Below are 21,126 nucleotides of genomic sequence, written 5' to 3'. Positions count from 1 at the left end.
CAACCAAAGGGCTCTGCACTAGGAAACTGTCACATTTTAAATATAGGAGAATGAGAAGTCGCCACATTTTCACACAAGCAGCAGTTTAAAGAGGGATGATTAAAATGAGAACTATGTGAGTGGGATCTCATGTGAATTAAGAGTTTGTCAAAAAAACAACAACAACAACAAAAAAGCCGATTTTAGACAATACTCCAGACTCGGGTGCCTGTTAAGTTTGTTGTTCTTATTTCAAATTTCATAAACAGAATGATTCATAATGTTGATGACTAGAATTATCTGTGGAAACAGTCAGGAACACAAACCGCCTTTAGTCGCTGGCACAACAGGCCATCACAGCAGGCTTTATCATTATCACCTTCAGATTCAATTATCTTTAATCATTTTGAACATTTTTATAACTGAGTTTATGATATCTAAAAAGCGCAGCAAATCCCATTTTAATTTTGTTGTACAAGAGAACATAAATTAAACATTGTGTTCCTATTATTCAAATGATGCTTAAAATGATTTTTTTTTTAAACTTGTTTTGTACCCACTGTGTTACCATAATTATATGAAAATGCACAAAAAAGTGATTAACTCGACCCATTTGATTTCATGACATCAATTTTCTGAGCAGCTTTCACCTTTATCACCATAAGTCTTTTGCCAATGTAATAAATTGGATGCAAATCTACCACTCTTCAAGTCTCTGATCTTCAACTTCACCGTTTGAAAATATTTTTCAATGAATTATTTAAATAATCACAATGAGTTAATTATTCACAATCAGTGAGAGAGTATTTGAGCCATTCAGCTGCAAGACACAAATCATTTTGTTGCATATGACAGAAAAAGTCAAGAGCAACATTTTTTCTGAACATAACTCAGATTAGAAGTATTAAATTCAAAGCTGGACACATTTTAAACTTCTATATCTATGACTGTCACCATCCGGTACAAGTGGAGGACTTCAAGCTGCATATTGTCAAATGATGTAATCTGCTCACTGCTATTCATCTTGTGAGACAACAAGTAATGACAACTGAAGGGATCTGAATGACTGCTACACAAAGTGAGGACTAAAACACTTGCCTGCCTCTAACCATCACTTCTTGGATCCTACCTTCCTTCCTGCATGACACCTCTTGACCCAGAACTACTGCTCTTTCACCAAGGCTGTGGTAGTTTCTTTGTTTTGTCTTTGTTTTGCTACTTCTTAGAGCTCCCCGACTGAAGTCAACAGTGGCCTGAAGGCACACTTTCAGACTGCCTCATCAAAGTAGCCATGATGGTCGAGGCTAATTGCTCCCTGGTGAGCTGGCCGAGCTCCTCTCCCATCCTCCACTCATCTTTTCACAGAGCATAGCTGTAAGAGGATGCGTAGTAACGAGAGCCACTGAATTATAGGGGGAGTCAGAAGGGGGAGGATGCTGGACAAAACAAAACCAAAGAGATGCCAGAGTTATCCTTTTTTGCTAAGTGTCCACAGAGATTTATTAAAGTAGATACACCGTTTTTAAAAACAGGCTTTTAGATGATCGTGTGATTTATGTCCACACCACATGCCAAAGTCACTGATGACACAAGAATATTTAAACACCAAAGAGGATCCACAGAGCACAAACAATGACCACTACACTGACTATAAAATGCTTTATTGTGAGAAACTACTTTTATAACCTGTCACGGGGAAATTAAAATGATCAAATAAAATTTGGGTCCAGCTGATTTGATTGGATTTGCTGAAGCTGTGCAGCAAATTCCTTTCACACTAGGAAATCCAAATCTGCTTTCCTTCCATCATGAGGCAGTGATCTAACCTTTAAGAGGTACAAGAAATGCTTTTCATGAGCAAGATATTCTTGTTTGATGCAGAGATGTGGGCCTTACTTGGACTTTACTTGTTTTTCTAATAATATGTTAGAAATTTGACCTCCTCGTCTGTGGTTATGGGACGCTGTGACTATAATGTTTATCTGCGTGTTTGTGTGTATGTTTTTTTTTGTTTTTTGGGGCAGTGCACATGTGTATTGTGAATTTGCAGATCTTGACGCTCCTGTCTCATGATTTGCTACTTGGGTGGCGTCTCCCACTGCCACACTTCAATATACAGGCAGCAGGCCAATAAAGCCAAACAATGTCTTTAGTTTGTACCCACAGTGACAGATCATTTATTGGGGCTGTCTTCCTATTTATTTCTACTGCAAGATTGAATCCCTTTCTTTTCTTCTAAGTGTTCCCTTTTAGTAAATATCTTTCTTTGAGACATTGACATCAGCCAGTAAAATTGGACAATGTTTCTCAAGTTGAGTCATATATTTCATCCTCCTTTATTTCTTTAATGATTGCAGCCCCAGACTGATCCATCTGAAGAATGCAGCCCAGTATCTCTTTACTGTGAGTAGCACTAGAAGGTAATATCAATAACATTTGCTTAAATAATGACATAAATAAGTCCTTTAGTTCTATCTTACTCTATATACTCTTGAACAAAGCTCTATTGATGATGTGGCTCTTCACGTTTATCGACTGACTGCTTTTGTATAATGTGGCTGTATAAGTCTCCACTTCCTTCCTTGTTAAAGAGGTTAGAGGCGTATACGTCCTCGCTCTTTGCAAACGATTCCTGTTACAGGAAAGCTAATCCAATAAGAAAAGGACCAACAACTTTATTCTATCCGCTCAAATGAAATAAAACTGGAACAGCGACATAACCCTTAGACTGCATGCACAGTATACAAGTGATGAAGAAGAATGCTCATTTTTTCACCAGTTAGTACATGACGGATGTGTTCTTACTGTTTGTTTGGCTTAAAGAAGCCACCTGAATCATTTTGTTCCTGTTTATTTGGTTCTGTTACATTTCCACAAGAAACAAGGGAAGAGATTACAGTCTACACGGAGGACTGACTCTTTAAGTAAACCATCGAAGTTTAAAATGGAACTGAATTATTTGTGAGTGATCTTCTATTCTTGGTGGCTACAAAAGGCAGCATGGTAAGAACGTGTGTGATCATATACAGTAGTGGCTTAGCCTGTTTTGTTTAATCCTCTGACAGGTAACTGCTTAGTTCGATCTAAGAAGGTGTGTTCTGTAAAATGAAATGTGGGACCCAGGCCATATTATGAAATTACATTGTGAAGAAAATGTGACCGAAAGAAACGTATTCATGGAAAGAAAATGATCAAGTAAAAAGTCATCGGGGTATGAGTGTGGCTCAGTTAGACACCGTGTACAGACTCTACAGTGCTTCAAGTATCAGTCGCAGATTTGACCCCAGGCCACAACATTTTGATGTATGTTCACCCAAGCTCTCTCCTCCCCGTGTGTCCCGTCTCTCTTGAGCTGTACTTTTCATAAAAGGTAAAATGCCCCAAGAAAGCATCTACAAAGTATGATCATGTGATATATTGCCTAACCAATACATTTATCTTTGCAAAATGTCATATATTATTAAACAGATTAAAGTTGAAACAAAGCTGATGACACAGGTTAAAAAAAGTAAAAGTTGCACATCCAAATATCACTGGAGCTCCTTGCAGCATTAAACTCAACCTGCAGAGGTTATCAAAGTTGTGTGACTCATTTGTATGTGTGATTACTCACCACAAAAGGACACAATATGGCTGCTGTCTTCGTGAACAAATTTCCTGGTGACCGACTCCTCCATGATCTGCTTCACCTGTTGATGACATGTCAGATGCTCGATGAGTCATTCATTAACATGGCTCAAGCAGTAAGCACACAGGGTGCCTTTTTTGTTTAGACTGTGACTGATCGCTATAAATAAATTGGGAGAATAATGAAGGCAAATGACAAAAGTGCTGTCATGAAAAGGAAATATGCTAGTTAAATAAAAGGAAGCGAGCGCAGCTCTTGGGGAGGCGAGGTACAATTTAAAAGTTAGAGAAGGAGAAACAATGAGTGGGAAGAGTTGCATGTTAAGTTGGTGGATGAGTCACCAGCTCACCCTGAGGACTGTTACCGGAAGATAGAAGTGGTACACTTGGGAATGGGGGGGGAGGGGGGGGGGGGGGGGGGAGGGGGGGAGGGGGGGCTTCCATTGATTCTGTTGCATCAAGGTCTGATGACAAAACAAGTTTTTTTAAAGAGTTGGAGAAGGTCAGATATACATGCTCACACGACTCTGCAATCTGCACAGGGAATATCATCCTCCGGACACAGCCACACAGATCACTGCAATTTCCTGCTGAAATGAGTCTGTCCACATATGACAACATTACACTGCCGAGTCTACTCCACACACTCACACACACACACACACACACACACACACACACACCTCCACCAATGCTTAGGTGGTGTCAGCCAGCAACAATTACATTTTCCACAGCAACTTAGATTTATGGATCAATAATCTCCTGTTTTATCGAGTTTGATTATTCAACCTTACTTTCTCTGTTGCATTTAACAATTGTAGATTGTCTACACTGAGAAACATTTGCCTACTTACAAAGATACATAAAAAATAAAGATAATTAAAGATACAAGTGCCTCAAAATTAAACAAAAAAAAAGCTGTGGGTTTTAGTGGCATCTCTTGCAGATAAAAAAAAAGTGTAAAAGAATTTAAAGTGGCTAAAAGACTCACATAAATACAAAGGAAACCTGTTTGGTTTGTCAGTCTTTGACTACCTTAAACATGTCAGCATATGACACTCATGACACCTGCTCCCTCTGTAGATACGAAGAGCTCACTCTACAATAACAAAAGCACAATGGTTCTTATTCTCAAGAGGACAAATCCAAACTGATTTATGAATACATTGATCAGTTTCTGTCAATAAGTTTAGCCATCAGATCATACACATCTCAGCTTGAAGTAAAGGTCCTATTGTGATGTGGACTTAGTCTGTATTCTGGAAACAGAATAAGCAAGCCAGTTAGAAATGCTGTAGAAATAAGGCCTTGGTCACAAAAATACCTGGTAGCAACTGTGATGTGTGATGTATTAAAACCCCATGAAAACAGTTCTGACTGTTACCACATGAGTAGGATCTAACTATTAAACATCATAATGCCCAAATATACACATATGAGTCTGAAAACAAGAGGGGAAAAAAACACAGATATCTGAATGCAGGCAAGTCCAGAAGTCCTAGTTGAGTCCTTTTTTCTTTTCAGAAAAAGCAGCATAGAGGGAAAACAATAAATCATAAAGATTTTAGATTTCACTGTGAGACAGAAAATAGCTTGTATTTCCATTATGCTTCTGAGAGAATCATATTCCCACTGAGCACTGATTGCCCCCTCACTGTTAAAACACGACAAAGAATCAAAATGACTAATCTCTCACTTGTTAAAAGGCTACAAAGGTTTGAAAAACAATTAGGGGAAAAACGTGTGCATAGAACCCTGCTAGCATTGAGACATTTATAAATAACATTCACTTATTAGACGGAGTCATCGGGCCCAGTTTGGCCTGTTCGCTTCAGTGGCATTGTTGTCTTCAGCATCAACAGACATGATTCATGCTGCCACAGACAGTGCACACACACACACACACACACACACACACACACACACACACACAGGGGAGTTGTATGAACCAGTTTTCTTTCTGAGTGCACCTGACATGCACGAACCTGATTGATTTTCTAACCTGAAGACTCCCTCTTCTTTTTTTACATCTCTCTCATCTAGGCTACAGATCAGGCCTCTGAGGAATCTACAGTAATATGGTGAAGTGTCAAAGCAGAGACAACCTGCATGTTTCTATGGAGACTGCACGTGTTGCATAGCGGATCACTTCAGCCTGAGGAGACGTGTCAACAACCATTTATCTCTGAAATTAAAAAAAGGACAAAAACTCTCAAACTACAGTAACCAATGAGAATAAAGATCTATTTTTCCTACGTCGACATCCAACAAAATAGAGTCCTGTATTGTACAAATGTACCATCTGGAGAAGTCACAACTTTAAACAGCACGCAAAAATATGCTGATGAGAATGCAGAGAAACAATATGTATGAAGTGACAGGACATTCAATGTGTCCATAGTAAGAGGAAAGTCTGATGAGGAAACTGCTCTAACAGACTCTAGCTTGAAGGCAACAGCCCGAGTGATAAAAGATCTTCAGAGTATTCCAATTAAGTCCTGCAACAGCCGAGCAGAGGAATAAGAGCCAGAGAGAAAGCCCATCCATTAACCTCCAACCTTCATTATATATCATCTGTGTAACCAATGATGAATGAAGAGAATAAACCACTGAGAACAAAGAAAATAATCACATTCATCAGTGCATACAGAAAAACAAATAAAATAAGTGATGTCACGGCAGCTGGATATTCTGATTCACTGCTTGCTTGAATAACAGTCTACAAAAGAAAAAAACATACTGGATTCAGTGATAAATTCAAAATATAGCCCAGGAAATATGCCACATGGATCTCAAGCAAGTTCATTAGGCATTCAGATTCAAATTCATTTGAAATATAGCATCATATGTTCTGCCATTCATAGTGCAACAGGATGATAAAATATTCATAAACAGGTCCAAAACCTCATTACAGTCGAAGTGCAACAATATATATAAGAGTTTTGTTGAAAACAATAGTATTTCATCATCAGATATTGTTCCTCTGGTACGAACCAGCTCTGGATTAATGTGTTCTGATCTTATTGGTAGAAGAAGAAAATCTCCATTAGGAATAAACTCAGACAAGCGTGCTGGATTATATTGCACTGTGCTGAGCGAAACGTTGTCAGTAAGTGAGGAAAACAGGAAGGTACAGATCTCCGTAGCCTGTCCTCTGACTGACTCTCTACCTTTGTCTTTGTCTCTCTCTCTCTCTCTCTCTCTCTCTCTCTCTCCTTTAGCAAACACAGGTGTGTATTTGTATTTGTGTGCATATGTGATGTACACAAAGATAAGAGGGAGGAGCATTATTCTGAGTCCTGATCAGAGCAAGATAAAGAGACAGAGACAGACTTTGAGGGTTCTGTATCAAAGGTTAGGGAAATTAGAAATCTCATTCAAACCAATTTTGTTCAGGAAGGTAATTCTGCTGCTATAGACCTCTGGTGCTTTCTGAATAATGGCCCACATCCAAGTTTATTTGAGCAGAATGGTCACAAAAAAACCAGCTGGACATGTAGAGTGTGAGAACACAGCAAAGAGACGCCATATGGTAAAACCCACATGAGTAATGATAACCATAGACCAACAGAAAATTAGTATAAACAACTTCTATCTTACTCTGAAGGGAAACTGGTTCATCAGGATAAGCACCAACAAATAAATGAAACGATTAGTTAACTACCTCTTCTTGTTTTTTATTTGGTGCCATCTGTGAATTAAGTCAACTATCAAGCTGTGCTGTTGGTTCATTTAAGAGACTCCTTTCGGCTGCGTTTTTGGGAGAGGCACTGTGAGTGAATCTCAGCGAGGCCGTATCAGCACACAGGAGGCTGTTTTAATCAGGAGAAGGGTCTGGTCTCTACTGATAAGACTGCAAACAGGACTCAGAGGAAAACACGTCACATCAAAGCCTCATCATTTCTCCTTCCAAGAATTAGGCTGTGATTTGTATCTTTGTTTGGCAGGCAGGCATTAAGTCGTGTTAATTGTGAGACAATCTCGTATGAAACTAATGATATAAATCTATCACTTGTGAAAAAAAAACAACAAGATTAAATGTTGTCTGGGCAGAAGGATATGGTCGGGGGGGGGGGGGGGGGATCAATAACACTCCCCCTCTCCTTTGAAACAACTGTTAATGCTCCTCTATTTCACTTCAGTTTGGTTTCAGAGAAGCGAAGCCAACAATTGAGGAGTGGAAGAATGTTTGGGATCAGTTGAAGAAAGTATTCTGCAGGACATTGAAGAAACATATCAGTGTGCTGATGTGAAGCTATGTTATGAAAACCATCCATCCAAAACAACTGTGTATGAAAGCTGTCTGTTCTCTCCATTATACCTAATTAATGACATTATAATGAATACTTGTGTGTGAGTCCCTTAACACAATCGTTCTGGTGTTTTAGTCGATCTGCAATCTAGTACTCATAATCGTATCTACTAACTAGAAAGTTATTGATTAGGATCACAGATTTAAACTTGTCTGACTTCACAAAATAGTTCATTTTGAACTAAATATTTACTAAAACCAACCACTAGGTTTAACTGTTGGGTAACATAAGTACTGACCAAACAAATGTTTGGCTCCTATGTGTTATCACACATCACATCTTAGGTTAGAGTGATCTGATTTAGTAAATTGGACAACTTGAAACTGACTAATTATATGAAGACCTCTACACAAAAATCCAGAATGAAGAAATCCAAGCCTTCAGATGAGATGAGAGCTGTTGGGCAAACTGAACAGCAGACCTTATAGTTGTGACCTTTGAAAAGAGCAATAAAGAGCGTATTTAACTGCTGGGCTTTCTTCATCTTCAGAATCAGAATTTCAATGATGACTCTCCTTTCTTCAAGCGACCTTTAATTCAGTGTTTAAGTCCAACCTTTGGGGTAGTCTGTATGGAAGTGTAGGCCTATGTCTCATTTACTGATTGCTGAACTCCTCTGTTGTAACTGCAGCAAATGCATCGTGATGAGTGACATGAAGTGCAGAAACCAGCTGAACAAACCACCTGAGCTGTTTCCACTCAACGCCAATTAATCCTTCATTTGAACTACATGTACACACAAGCACACGTAGCCTAGACTTTATGTCTGACAGAGAGAACCCAATGGCTTTGCAGGAAGCTGGTGGTTTGCTCTGCCATTAATGCCACAAACACTGACTACAGACAGACAGTCTGTTTGCTCAGTGCTGCTTCTCCATCCGAACCATTACAGAGATACAGCACGACCATCCAAACAGGGACCACTCAATAAGATTTGTAGAGCTTAAACTTACAACAATCAACTTGTCTGTACAATAAAAGAACTACCCATGCTATTAAATTGATTAAAATAGTTTTATAATCAAACATCTGTATGAATAGATACAGATGTGCAGCTAATCCATTTACCAAACGTGTCATCATCAGGAACTGACTAAGCAGTCGGTTGGTACAGTAAAAAAGTAAAAGTGAAACAGCGTGTGTTAAGGCTCTCCTGAGAAGCCTCTCTTTTTACATGTTCATCTGCAGTTTTATATTTTCCTGTTTGTTTTTCTTAGTCCATAACTGCTGAGCTACAAAAAAGAAGAAAAAAATTCCCACCTCCTTCTTCACGGTGCGCAGCAGCCTCTGACGGGTCTCTGCCTCTAAAACACAGAACACATTGTCCACACAGCATGTTTTACAGTTTGTCACAACTTCACTTCTAACATATGCCTGTTCTTAAAAGAATCCCTATTTTTTTTCAAAACACACATTATCTCAACATGTTTATTTTATTTTTTTGTTTGCTCCCACCTGCCATGTTTGTTGCCATGGATCCTGTCTCCTGTCTGCAAACTGCGACCCTCCCATCAGCTGAGTGCAGCTCGTGCACTGCGATGAAGCTTCAGACTCCTCCTCCTTTCACACACGCCTCTTAAAGAGACATACGCTGTACAGACGTATGACCACAATCACCGTTATGGCTTTAAAATCGGAAAAAAAAAAACCCGTTCTGAAACAGAGACAGGGGAATTCAGTGTGGAGAAAAAAAATATTGACACGAATTAATTGAAAATACAGGCCTACTTTATTCTTATTTTGAAGAAAAGACATAATGCTTTTGATTCCCTCATTTGCAATGTGTGCTTTCTTTCCCAAATAATAAGGCAATCAGGAAATCATTGCAAAACCATTAAAAAATGTAACTCTGAATTTAACACAGCTATACCTGAAATCATTGAGAGCTTGGTTGTGTGGTGTTGTTAGCCCCCTAAAATGATACGTCTTCTGTACGCCATCTCGTGGTGATACAATAAAAAGACGAAATCTTTCTATTATAGAAGAAATCTTGATAGAAGTATCTGCACTTTACGTTAATATCTAAAATTATGTATTCAAAACTAACACCCACATATTAACACTGTATACACAAAAAGTATACATGTATACTTTTATACCTACCTATATCATGTTAAATAGTGAATACCAACCGGGAGGAGAAAAAGATGTTGTACTGATAGAAAGCAGAGTTTACTGGACTAGATAAACACAGCCGATGGTAGACATTTTGTTGCTTAATTTTCTAATTTCTTTTTGAGTTTTAAAATATGTAAATGTGACAACATTTTCAAAGAACAAAATCCTTAACAGTGCCATATTCAAATAATTTCTCAGAAATGGTAACAATATAGCTACACCCCTTGACTTCCAGAAGATGGCGACTCTGTCATCCCAATAATCTAAATAGAGTTTTTATGTCGCTTTAAAAAGAATCTTGTACAGGTGTGTTTTAGATGAGCAAGATTGTGTTCAATGAAATTTCAATTGGAATCAGAAGAACTGAAGGAGCTGGAAGCAACAGTGCACTGAAGTGTGGAAGTTTTTTGGGCCTGAAGTCCAGGTTTGCCTGCAGGGCTAACCTGTCAGGTCGATCAGGTGGCGAAATGATGGAGGGATAATACATGATGACAGACTGCCAGGTCTGGATTGGACCCCCATACCCCAATACAACCCCTCCAATACACCCACCCAATAGCTTGTTTCATGTTTTAATAACCAACTTCACACACTGAATTTAATGGACGGTCACCATTGTTATTACTTGTTTCTGTTTAATCATATGTTGAGACTGGTAATGTGATCATTTGTATTGTGGTATCAGAGCAAACATCTTTTAATTAAGACTTGTAAGTTAAAAGATACCTTTAATTAAAAGTAACAATTAAGACACCTTGACTTTTCATGCCTTCCTCACGATTTAGTGTCTTTGTCCATTTAACCCCCATTTTCCCCTGCACAAACATGGTCCTGAGCCCAGGATTCCCTCGCTAGGATGATTCACATCTTACAGTGGCTTTAGATAATATGAGGTAGTAGCATTTGTTAAATGCCACACCAGGACTTCTGCATGAGTAAACAGAACACCATAGCTTCCCTCAAGCTAGCAGCTTTGCTTACTCTTCATTTCTCTTTATTTATTGGTATTAGTTCAATGCTTACAAAATACAAATGACAGATCACGTATATAATCAAATAAATAATTCACAAAAACATGAAAGGAATGTGTAAAATAATGTCACATTCCAGCAGATGGTAAGAAAATCCAAATGAAAAGTAAGACAGTAGATGAGATATATTTATACCACATTCAACAGTTAAAGCCCTACATGACCAAATCAATTCATTACTTTAAAAAACAACAATGCTGTGTCATATCTGTATGTTGCCCATCAGCAGAGTTTGCAGGCAGGCCAACATGCACATGTGTGATTAGAGTCGACGGGCTCAAATAGGCACCCAGGCATGAGATACAGGCTCCTGTCAGTCTGATGTTCTTCTGCCCATGTGTGTCAATGAGGATTGACAGTTTGTATGTTAGAGAAGGCCAATGCTGTTTAGTTTGTTGTGGCTTTTGGTCCTCAGGGCCCCCTCGCACCTTGGCTGAGCAACCACAGCCTTTTTTCCATCAGCTGATTGTTTTCTCCATCCCTGCTCTAGTGAAGACATGACATGTTGAATCTGAAGAAATCCATCTATTCATCCATCCATCCATCTGATAACCAAACAAATTTCCCATTTCCTTCAGGTAATGCATGCAGAAAAGAAGATGTGAAACCACTCCAGACAGTTTGGCTTCCACTTGGCTTTTAAGTGACAATTTCATAATTGCTCTGGGTATCTCTTGTCCTCTCTCTGTGTCATATCCATTTTCACGATTAACTTCATTTGAGGCACTCTCTCCGTTAGCAGACCTACGTGACCACTGCGCTCTGAATATCCAGTTAGCAGCATTTTTAAAGGCCTCAGTGCTAAAAGCGGTGGATTTGATTACAAAGTCTTTTTATTAGGTTTTTCCTAATGAGTGCAGTTAAGCCGCTGTGATTCTCTTCCCGCTGTCTTCACCAAACTATATTAACATGGGATCAGGAAGCAAAGATGGTTCATGGTGCTATTTATAACTGTCTGTATCAGAAAGTTGGTGGTTCAAATAGACCGCCTGCTCATTGGTTTCAAGGGAGAATTACATATGTACCTGTTGACTGTCTTTATTTGTGATATAGGCTACCGTATACTTTTTCTAATTTGAATTTGTGAGGCTGTTGTTGGTATTTCTTGGTTATCTTGTTATAAAAGGCATCTTTAAATCTGATCTAGAAAAGTGTGAAAATCAATTATGTTTGTCATAATTAAAGCAGCAAATTACTAAGGCAGTTGTTTTACAGTTGAAGTGTAACTTAACTCTGTTGATAAAGGTGAGAGATCTTCAAATGGGAAAACATTTATTTAGCAGATGTGTTAAAATAATGATGTTGTGGAATGTCTGACGTTGTAAAAGAAAAACTGTTTAGGTGAACTAGTTGTAAGCATCATGTGATTCTACTGTGGTTGTGTTTGGATGAACTTTTAATCTACAAGGATGAGTCTGCATGGACATCTGAACTTCCTCTGCCTAGGTTGAAAGTTTTTAAATGGCTTATCTTCTTCAACAGCGCTAGCCTTTTGTGTCCCCCCTGACATGTATAAGGGGCTTTGCATTTGTGTGTCTCTGCAGACTGAATCTCAAGGATACTCTCTGTTGGTTCATTCCTTCCTGCAAGAATAAAACCTCACAAAGACGATTGGCTTTCAGACTTCATCAGTATTCTCTGAAATATTTTCCATGACAATTTTAAGTAGGGCTGATGGACCTGAAGGCTGCTTTGGACACTTTAGATATTAAAGGCAGGGTTGGTAAATTTCAAAAACTAGTAGCCAGTAACTAGTAGCATTCCCTCTGTGCTCTGTCTTCACTTCACCCACCCCCTCCCTTCTGCCTTTGGTTCAGAAGCAGATTTTAGCTCATGCTTTGAATATGGGCTTGTACATGCAAGGGGTAGAGAATGAGAAGGGAGACAGGGAGGCATGATTGGTTCATTAAACTCATACCTAGTGAAGACATTGGTTGAAGTTTTTACGAGTAAAAAACTGCTATGGATGTCAGGTTTTCTTTGATTCTTTTTCAGAGAATTATTAATTTCTGTCAGGATCTAAAGAAAATTTCACCTAAAATCGTGTATCTAGAAAAAATTACCAATCCTGCCTTTAATATCTACAAATATTCAGTGGACATAGAAAAAATACTTTAAACCATTATCACAATAAGTGAAGATAATGTTCTTTCACTTTAAGTTTGACATAATCTTTTAAAAATGTAGTGAATTTACAAAATCTGGTACATGAAATAATAATAATAATCTGTTGAAAAACACATTTGTTTTAAGTTTATTTTACTAACTCTGTGAATCATTTCTTAGAGTGCAGAAACATTGTCTTTAGTTCCATCTTCCTTTATTGGGGCCTATAAGTTGTCAGTCCCATGTTTTCCCCTAATACTACACCTTCGCCCCATCCTGTTTCTCAAGGTTTAGGTCTCTCTTGCTCTTCTCTATTTAGTCCCTGAGGTCAAGTCACCAGTATTCATAATCCACTGTTTTGCTGATGTCACATAGCTTGTTATTCACATCCCAGCAGATCACAGCAAACCACAAATCACTTGCAAATCACAGCAGTCTAACTCAATTTATCTGTCCCGTGGATTGCTTTTAAACCACTGAACTGGACCACTTAATCATCTTGTTTGCCATGCCTAATTCTTTCAGATAATCTTAGATACCTTTAATGTTCCCTCACATAAAGACAACTGCAAGAAATTCAAGTATTTTAATTGATTATGGTTGTTGTTCTCAAGATCAATTTAAAGGCGTTATTACACCTTGTTAACATTGCTTCTACTATTTCAAATGATCATTTCAAATTTAGATTTTTCCTGTTTGAAGAACTCTGCTGCTGCAGTTAATTTTGAAGTAGAAGTGGTTTTACTCATATGTATGAAAAAAGTGCAGTCCATGAACCCTATCTTAATGTTTTGTTGTGAAACAATGGAAGTGATCTTTAATTACACAGAAGATAAAATCAGCTTTATAGCAGAAAGTCTTTTCCACGCTGTTGTGTTATGCCTCATCACCACTAACAGGTACTCTCAGCCTCAGCTCCACCCACTCCTCCACCCGGGCTGATGTCTGTTATCATCGCAGGGGAAATATCCTCCTCTGTGTGGAGCTGCTTCTCTGGCTGACTTTTCACAGTCCGATGCCCCAACAGGACTCATCGGTCATGGCTGGCAGTCTGACCCACCACGGCAGCCCGAACCCGGGCTACACCGCCAATAACAACGCAGTTCCGGTCCCAGTCCCGGTCCCGGTCCTCACTCAGACCAACTCTAGGGACAAGTGGAGCAAAAAAATGGATTTTCTCCTCTCTGTAATTGGCTTTGCTGTGGATCTGGGAAATGTTTGGAGATTTCCCTACGTGTGCTATCAAAACGGTGGTGGTAAGTGGTTATAACATTTTTCAGGGGGTAATTTAGTTTAAATTTATTAAAATAATGTCTGAATGAAACAAATAATTTTAAAGAGTTTTCGAATCAGATAATGTCCGCATTTAATGATACAAAAAAAAAGAAAAAAGAAAAAGACTGACGATACGCATCTGGCAGCAGGAACTGGCCATGGTGCTGAACTACACACCTGTAGCCGTGAGAAAAAGAGCACATTTGAAAGTTGTATTTTACTTCTTAGATTGTCTTTTATTGTAATTCATATTCAACTGTACGAGAACTTTTTTTCGTTTGAAGGAAATAACGCTTTTATATGAAAATGAATTTAATCGAAGCTTACATTTATAGATGGAGACATCGTTTCACAATACAACGGATATTGTGGTGGGAATTGATTTCGCTTTTAACATTATAGGCCTACTTTAACAGCAACAACTAATTAAACTAAGGTTTAATAACAGTATCAAGACGAGAAAACAAGTTGATTGAAACACTTAAAAAGGCAATAAATAATTAAAAACGAAATTAATAGACATTTAAGTGGAAATTCAGTGGGCGCATACGTGTTGGGTTGGGTTATGCAACCCAACCCAACACGCACATGCACTTCATTTATTTCTTAAAACATTCTAAAACGCATTTTCTTTTCCATGGCAAAAGCCAAGATGAAAATAACTTCTGAAAATGTTCCTCTCTGAACTGCAGTTTAATGTAAACCACACTTTACACAATATTGCAATAAACAGAAGGGGGTTATTTTCTTTTCTTTAAATAGCCTCTCAAGAGTTCTTGTTTAAATAGTAGACTTTCATGTTTAAGCCTTACATTACATTAATCCTCATCCATCTGTGTGCAGGTGCTTTCCTTATTCCCTACATTTTGATGGCCATTTTTGGTGGTGTGCCACTTTTTTACATGGAGCTGGCACTCGGACAGTTCCATCGCACTGGAGCCATTTCTATATGGAAACACATTTGTCCCATTTTCAAAGGTAAGGCCGCAAACTGCTCAGTGGCAGATGTTCAGAGGAAATGCATGACTAAAAACAACGATGCACTGTACAGTGATTAAAGTTATTTTTTCTTTTCTCCTGATTTTCAGGTATAGGATATGCCATTTGTATCATCGCTCTGTATGTGTCCTTCTACTACAACACCATCATCGCCTGGGCCCTCTTCTACTTTTACTCCTCTTTCTCCAGCATCCTGCCTTGGACAAACTGTGACAATGTGTGGAACACCCCTGACTGTACCAATTACTTTGGCATAGACAACGTCACTTGGACCAATGCCTCCAGGTCTCCGGCAGAGGAATTTTACACGTAAGTGCATGTAAGTGTGAGTAACAGAAACCAAATGTATAAATAGCTTTACAGTAATACTGCAAAATAGATTTAATAAGGGACAGATTGTCTGGTGTGCTGAAAATAGCTGATGTGTGTTTTATTGTTACAGGAGGAATGTGCTGGAGATCCACAAGTCGTCAGGGCTTAAACATGTTGGGGGTGTTCGCTGGCAGTTGGTGCTCTGCCTTTTTCTAATATTCACCATTGTTTACTTCAGCCTGTGGAAGGGTGTGAAGACTTCAGGGAAGGTAACACATCTGTTTTTATACTACCATAACATTATACTGTAGATGTGTGCCTTTTTATCAACTTCAGCAACCTATGAACCCCCATAATCATTTCATGATAGGACTGATTTATTTCCTTTCATCCACCCCAGGTCGTGTGGGTGACTGCCACCTTGCCCTACATAGTGCTTTTCATCCTTCTTATTCGAGGAGCCACCCTCCCTGGTGCCTGGAGAGGTGTGGTGTTTTACCTGAAACCACAGTGGGGGAAGCTACTGGACACCAGCGTGAGTTGTAAAGTTGGTCTCTTGTGGCGTGACAGAAAAGAACCCGATGAACTTGTCTCCCATAGGGAAAAAACCTTATAAGTAAAAGTGACCTTTTTTTTGTCTATTTATTCATTCTAAATTTGAAACTGCTTTTTAAGTTCATGAAAATGTATATTTCTAACCTCTTTTGCATGCTTTGTTCCAAACATTTAAACGAGCCTATTATTTTGTTTTCTTATCTTTTTCTTCTTAACATATATTTTTTATGCCATGTTTCAAATCAGTTACTCTTTATACTCTTATGCAGATTCATCCTATTGTCCTAAAAACTAGAAGTATTTGCTCTATTTCATTGCACGTATCTTCTCTAAAGGCTTTCACTTTTGGCAGACCCAAATATCATGATTGAGCTATTATATTTCCTTACTATAATCCCTGTCAATCGAGTTGTAGTGGAGTATAGAACAGATAAAGGTATTTAAATATACACCTACACCTTTTTCTATTTATTAATCCCTTGAGTGCCTGTCAATAATTTTTAAATCGACGCAACATCCTCATCTTCTACTGCGGTTGTTTGCTCAACATGTGTGAGTGGTTTCGTGGCAGGAGAATATGGATGAGATGAAATGAGATGCATAAATAAGCCACAGAGCAGGATAATAAGATGCATAATTGGTTTAGATTTTCTGCCCATTAACAAAGGATTCCCTTTCTATCTCACTCACCGATAGCCAGCTCTGCCCTCCTCTTTTTACAGCCGAATGCTCGATGCTCTTTAGATCTCCCTGTGTACAGCTGTGCAGCTACTACATTACTATACGACTGACACAACACCTCTCTGCATGGTAAATGAAATACTGAGAGATCAGAAGAGAAATAAAGAACATTCAAATCTGAGGATATAGTGACAATAAATCATAGAAGGGAAAACATTGGCAAAAATGTGCTCTATTCTGTTAACAAAAATATATGTTGTAAAATGGACAAAACAACCTGAGTTATCATGTATTCGTAACAGTTAGGAGTCCCAGGAAGTTCACTGTCTCTTTCTTGTACAGGTGTGGGTTGATGCAGCCGCTCAGATTTTCTTCTCTCTGGGACCTGGCTTTGGGGTGCTGCTGGCCCTTTCCAGCTACAACCCTTTCACAAATAACTGCTATCGGTAAGAACTGAGACAAGCTGAGTAAACGTGAACACACGTTTGTGGCTTGAACGCAGCTTCAGAGGCAGAAGCCGAGCATCAAAATCAAAGGCTTGAACCTTTTGCAGTACTTGCAAGCTTTATGATAAGAAAGTAATTCAGACGCTTAATTTAAGGATCTATTTTCATGCCTTTTTGCAGAGAACATGTCCAAAACTTAAAGAGCAGCTACAGGAATATTCAAATTTTTAATCTATATAGTGTGTTCATGGAAGAACAAAAGGAATGCTACATAGTGGGTTGACACATTGGCATGGAGTATCGTTGTGTGTTTCATACAAAGTTGGAGAGATAATATAAAAGGAGCCATTCAACAGAGGTCACAGAGGTTAGAAAAATGTTCACATCAAGAAGCAATACATCTGGAACAATATCACTTATAGAAAGAAATCTTTTAATAAAAGAAGCAGACAAAGCAACATACATGAGAACTATTGTGCCACATGTTCTTGAACAGGCTTTCATTTCTTCACAGTGACGCCATTGTGACCAGTTTGGTGAACTGTCTGACCAGCTTTGTGTCGGGGTTCGTGATCTTCACTGTGCTGGGCTACATGGCGGAGATGAGGCAGGTGGAGGTAGAGGAGGTAGCCAGGGATAAAGGTCAGCAAATTACTTTTGAATTAAAAATGATAATACTTTGTCCTCGACCCATCAGTTGTAGGTTTCAGGCACGACATTCCCACATTTCCTGTCTACAATTTTAATGATTCTCTAATGAAACAAAACTCAATCTCCTCCACTCATACTCGATATCTCTATGTTGTCAGGACCAAGTTTGCTCTTCATCACCTACCCAGAAGCCATTGCAAACATGATGGGCTCAACCTTCTTTGCCATCATCTTTTTTACAATGATGATTACATTGGGACTGGACAGCACGGTATGAACTATGTGAACTCTGCTCGCCTCGATGTATCTCAATGAAGGAAGCTGAGAACAGATCTGGTTGTAAAACTGATATTTCAATTATTTCATTGTTCTATTTGAAGTTATGATCTAGAAACTACAATTAAGATCAACAGTATTACATAGAAAGTGCAAAGTCTGACATAAACACATTTTTACAATACCAGAAGCAGTTGTTTTAAAGTTTTAATTGCATTTACATTTATTGTATTTCTTGGTTGTTGTTGTTTTGTTTTTCCATCTTTTTATTAATTCCATTGCGCAAATGTAGGCCTGGATTCACTACGTCAGTAACTTAAATGTACTGAAATGTTTGCTGACAATGAGAATCCAAATTCACTGAATGGCTTAGGAACTCGAATGTAAAGGCCACTATTTTCCTATACTGTCTTTCCCTGTGTCGCTCAGTTTGGTGGGCTGGAGGCGATCATCACTGCAGTGTTGGATGAATACCCAGATGTTTTGTCACACAGACGAGAACTTTTTGTTCTGGGCTTGGTTATTGTCTGCTTTTTGGGCTCTCTAAGCACCCTTACACATGTAAGTTCATTACTGTTTCTGTTTCTAAACATATAACAACAAAAGTCAATCGTACAGCTTAGATCTGCAAGGGGTCGCTAACAAGGAGGAACAATCATGAAAATGTTATCAATCAGCGAAACATATCACTGACAGGGTGGTGCCTATGTCGTGAAACTGCTGGAGGAATTCGGAGTGGGAAGTTCCATAATAGCTGTGGGTTTCCTCGAGGCCATAGCAGTGTCCTGGTTCTATGGTAAACACAATTATTTTTAGGATCAATTTAACAGTATTCAGTTAGTTTTATCTACATTGAGAGAATAACTGTCTTTGGTGGATTTTGTGGGTTTCAGGTATCAACAGGTTTAGCAATGATGTCAAGGCTATGCTGGGTAAAGCTCCAGGGTTATTCTGGAGGGTGTGCTGGGTCGCCATCAGTCCAGCATTTCTAGCGGTAAGATGTTGAACATTCCAACTACATTATAAATAACAGGGAAACATTTGGTAAGATTATACAACAAACGCAAGTTCTTGATGAAATATTAAAACCCCTCATCCATTACAGTCCTAGAGAGATGGATTACATGTATGGGATCAATACAAAATAAGCTTAGGGTAAAAAAAAAAAAAAAAAGGACACAGAAAATGGCTTTTGAAGGTTGCAATCACCAAACAGCTAGAACAGGTGTCTGGTTGTTGACGCTGAACATTCTTGCACTATGAAAGTATGAATACGTTATACATTTAAACTTTCCTCAGTATATAATAGTGAGCTCCCTGCTGAAGGCGCCGCCCCTCACGCTGTTTGACTATAAGTACCCAGACTGGAGCATCACAGTGGGATACATCGTGGGCTTCTCATCATTCATGTGGATCCCCATCTACATGGTCTACAAGCTGGTGTGGACTCCTGGATCCCTTAAACAGGTCAGTTGATTTGGAGACAGCAAAACGGATGCAAAAGCTATAAAAATGAACTTCTTTACACAATTTACTTTAGAATAACCTTTTCTAGTTTCTTCCTTAATTCTTTTTCTTCTTTTTCTCTTGGTTTTGCAGAGGTTGGCAGTGTGTCTAAGACCAGAAAGGACCATACCAGACATCCATGCAGACAACCTCACCATGGTTACTGTACCATAAAGGGAAAAGCACCTTTACTCATGAAAACCACATGTGACTCCTCCCCTGCTAGAAGTTTAAGTTAAGTTATTTTCAGCCCTCAGCTTTAAGTGATTTGTGACACAACCTGACCGTTGTCTGACATCATGACTGTTACCTGCTTACAATGTTAAACATGTCAGCTGTTACAGCACATGTACACTCTGTATAAATAGTAAATGCTGCTAATTTTTTTACCCTAAGAGGAGCTGAAATAGCAATACCCACACATTACTGTTTTTGGCCTGTGTGTATTCCAATCTACAGTACATGTGTCTACAGACAGTATGTAGCCTTTATATAATGTCATTTTTAATGTTTCATTTGTACAATCGTAGGGGTCACATTTGTTTAAAACTCTGCTTATTTCCCCTCCGAGAACAATATGCCAAGGGAAAAAAAAACATGTATTTCTTTATGTAACAGACATCTTTTCTACCGCATGGGGACATTTTTGGCTGTAGTTTGTCAAAGTTGGATAATATCAGCTCTGCATGCTTTTCTATACTGATGATGGAACAAAAAATGTTTCCTGAGAAGCAGTAGAGTTAACACAGTTTTAAAACCACTACAATAACCATGGCTGCATTCAGTTGCATGCATTTGTATGTATTTTGGACTTTTTATTCATTCACTGAAAAACGTGCTCTGCAGTCAGTGATTGATTTTTAAATCAGGTATATAACCAACTCTGCTGATTTTTGTGGAAGAGCAGATGGACTGAAGCATTTCTTTCTTAAGCAAATTAGGAGAGATTGAAATCAAACCTTGATCAGTTTTGCTTTAAAAGAATAATCCTAGTCCTTTATTACTGTCCTTTCATTTTGCAGATGCTGTATTTAGTCTTTACACAGTGGCTATGTAGTACTGTGCTTGTATTGGATTTTACGCCAGCTTCTTGATATATCTGCAAAAAAAAGTGTTTTTCCTTCAAGGTCGTTTCTGAGTTTAGTGAGGCCATCGAACACGGATCACATCAGTTCATATTTGAATATATGTTGAAGGTATGGAAATATTTGTGACGTTTTTTTCTATGGGCTTTAGTATCCTTAAAGATAC

General features: G+C 38.6%; 3 protein-coding genes across 3 annotated transcripts in view; 2 read left to right on the top strand and 1 right to left on the bottom strand.

Annotated features, from left to right (window-relative positions):
* Positions 1–3,488, top strand: part of c5 (complement component 5) — a 57,290-nt gene extending 53,802 nt beyond the window's left edge. The window contains exon 43 of the mRNA XM_079338181.1: positions 3,478–3,488. The gene's annotated coding sequence lies outside the window, so the exon portion shown is untranslated. The remainder of the gene's footprint in view (positions 1–3,477) is intronic.
* sgsm1a (small G protein signaling modulator 1a) overlaps positions 1–9,454 on the bottom strand; it is a 21,125-nt gene extending 11,671 nt beyond the window's left edge. The window contains 4 exon segments of the mRNA XM_079371328.1: positions 1,243–1,334; positions 3,593–3,668; positions 9,180–9,223; positions 9,375–9,454. Coding sequence (XP_079227454.1) covers positions 1,243–1,334; positions 3,593–3,668; positions 9,180–9,223; positions 9,375–9,393 — 231 coding nt within the window. The 5' untranslated portion in view covers positions 9,394–9,454.
* Positions 9,455–14,162: 4,708 nt separating this feature from the next.
* On the top strand, positions 14,163–21,126 carry slc6a4b (solute carrier family 6 member 4b). Its single transcript, XM_079363230.1, has 13 exons — positions 14,163–14,430; positions 15,293–15,427; positions 15,538–15,757; positions 15,891–16,029; positions 16,161–16,295; positions 17,339–17,442; positions 17,957–18,084; positions 18,252–18,364; positions 18,799–18,930; positions 19,066–19,165; positions 19,263–19,363; positions 19,669–19,836; positions 19,969–21,126. Exons 1-13 carry the CDS (start codon positions 14,190–14,192, stop codon positions 20,047–20,049), a joined length of 1,797 nt encoding a protein of 598 aa, XP_079219356.1. The 5' UTR covers positions 14,163–14,189; the 3' UTR covers positions 20,050–21,126.

The sequence above is a fragment of the Symphodus melops genome (genome assembly GCF_947650265.1).
Source record: "Symphodus melops genome assembly, chromosome: 1".
Lineage (NCBI taxonomy): Eukaryota > Metazoa > Chordata > Actinopteri > Labriformes > Labridae > Symphodus > Symphodus melops.
The sequence above is the reverse complement of the archived record's forward strand: the minus strand, read 5'-3'. Positions and strand labels throughout refer to the sequence as shown.

Coding starts and splice junctions, on each gene's coding strand:
- slc6a4b (XM_079363230.1), top strand. CDS start 14,190: ATGCCCCAACAGGACTCATCGGTCATGGCTGGCAGTCTGACCCACCAC. Junction 15,758..15,890: donor CCGGCAGAGGAATTTTACAC/GTAAGTGCATGT, acceptor TTATTGTTACAG/GAGGAATGTGCTGGAGATCC. Junction 19,837..19,968: donor CTCCTGGATCCCTTAAACAG/GTCAGTTGATTT, acceptor TTGGTTTTGCAG/AGGTTGGCAGTGTGTCTAAG.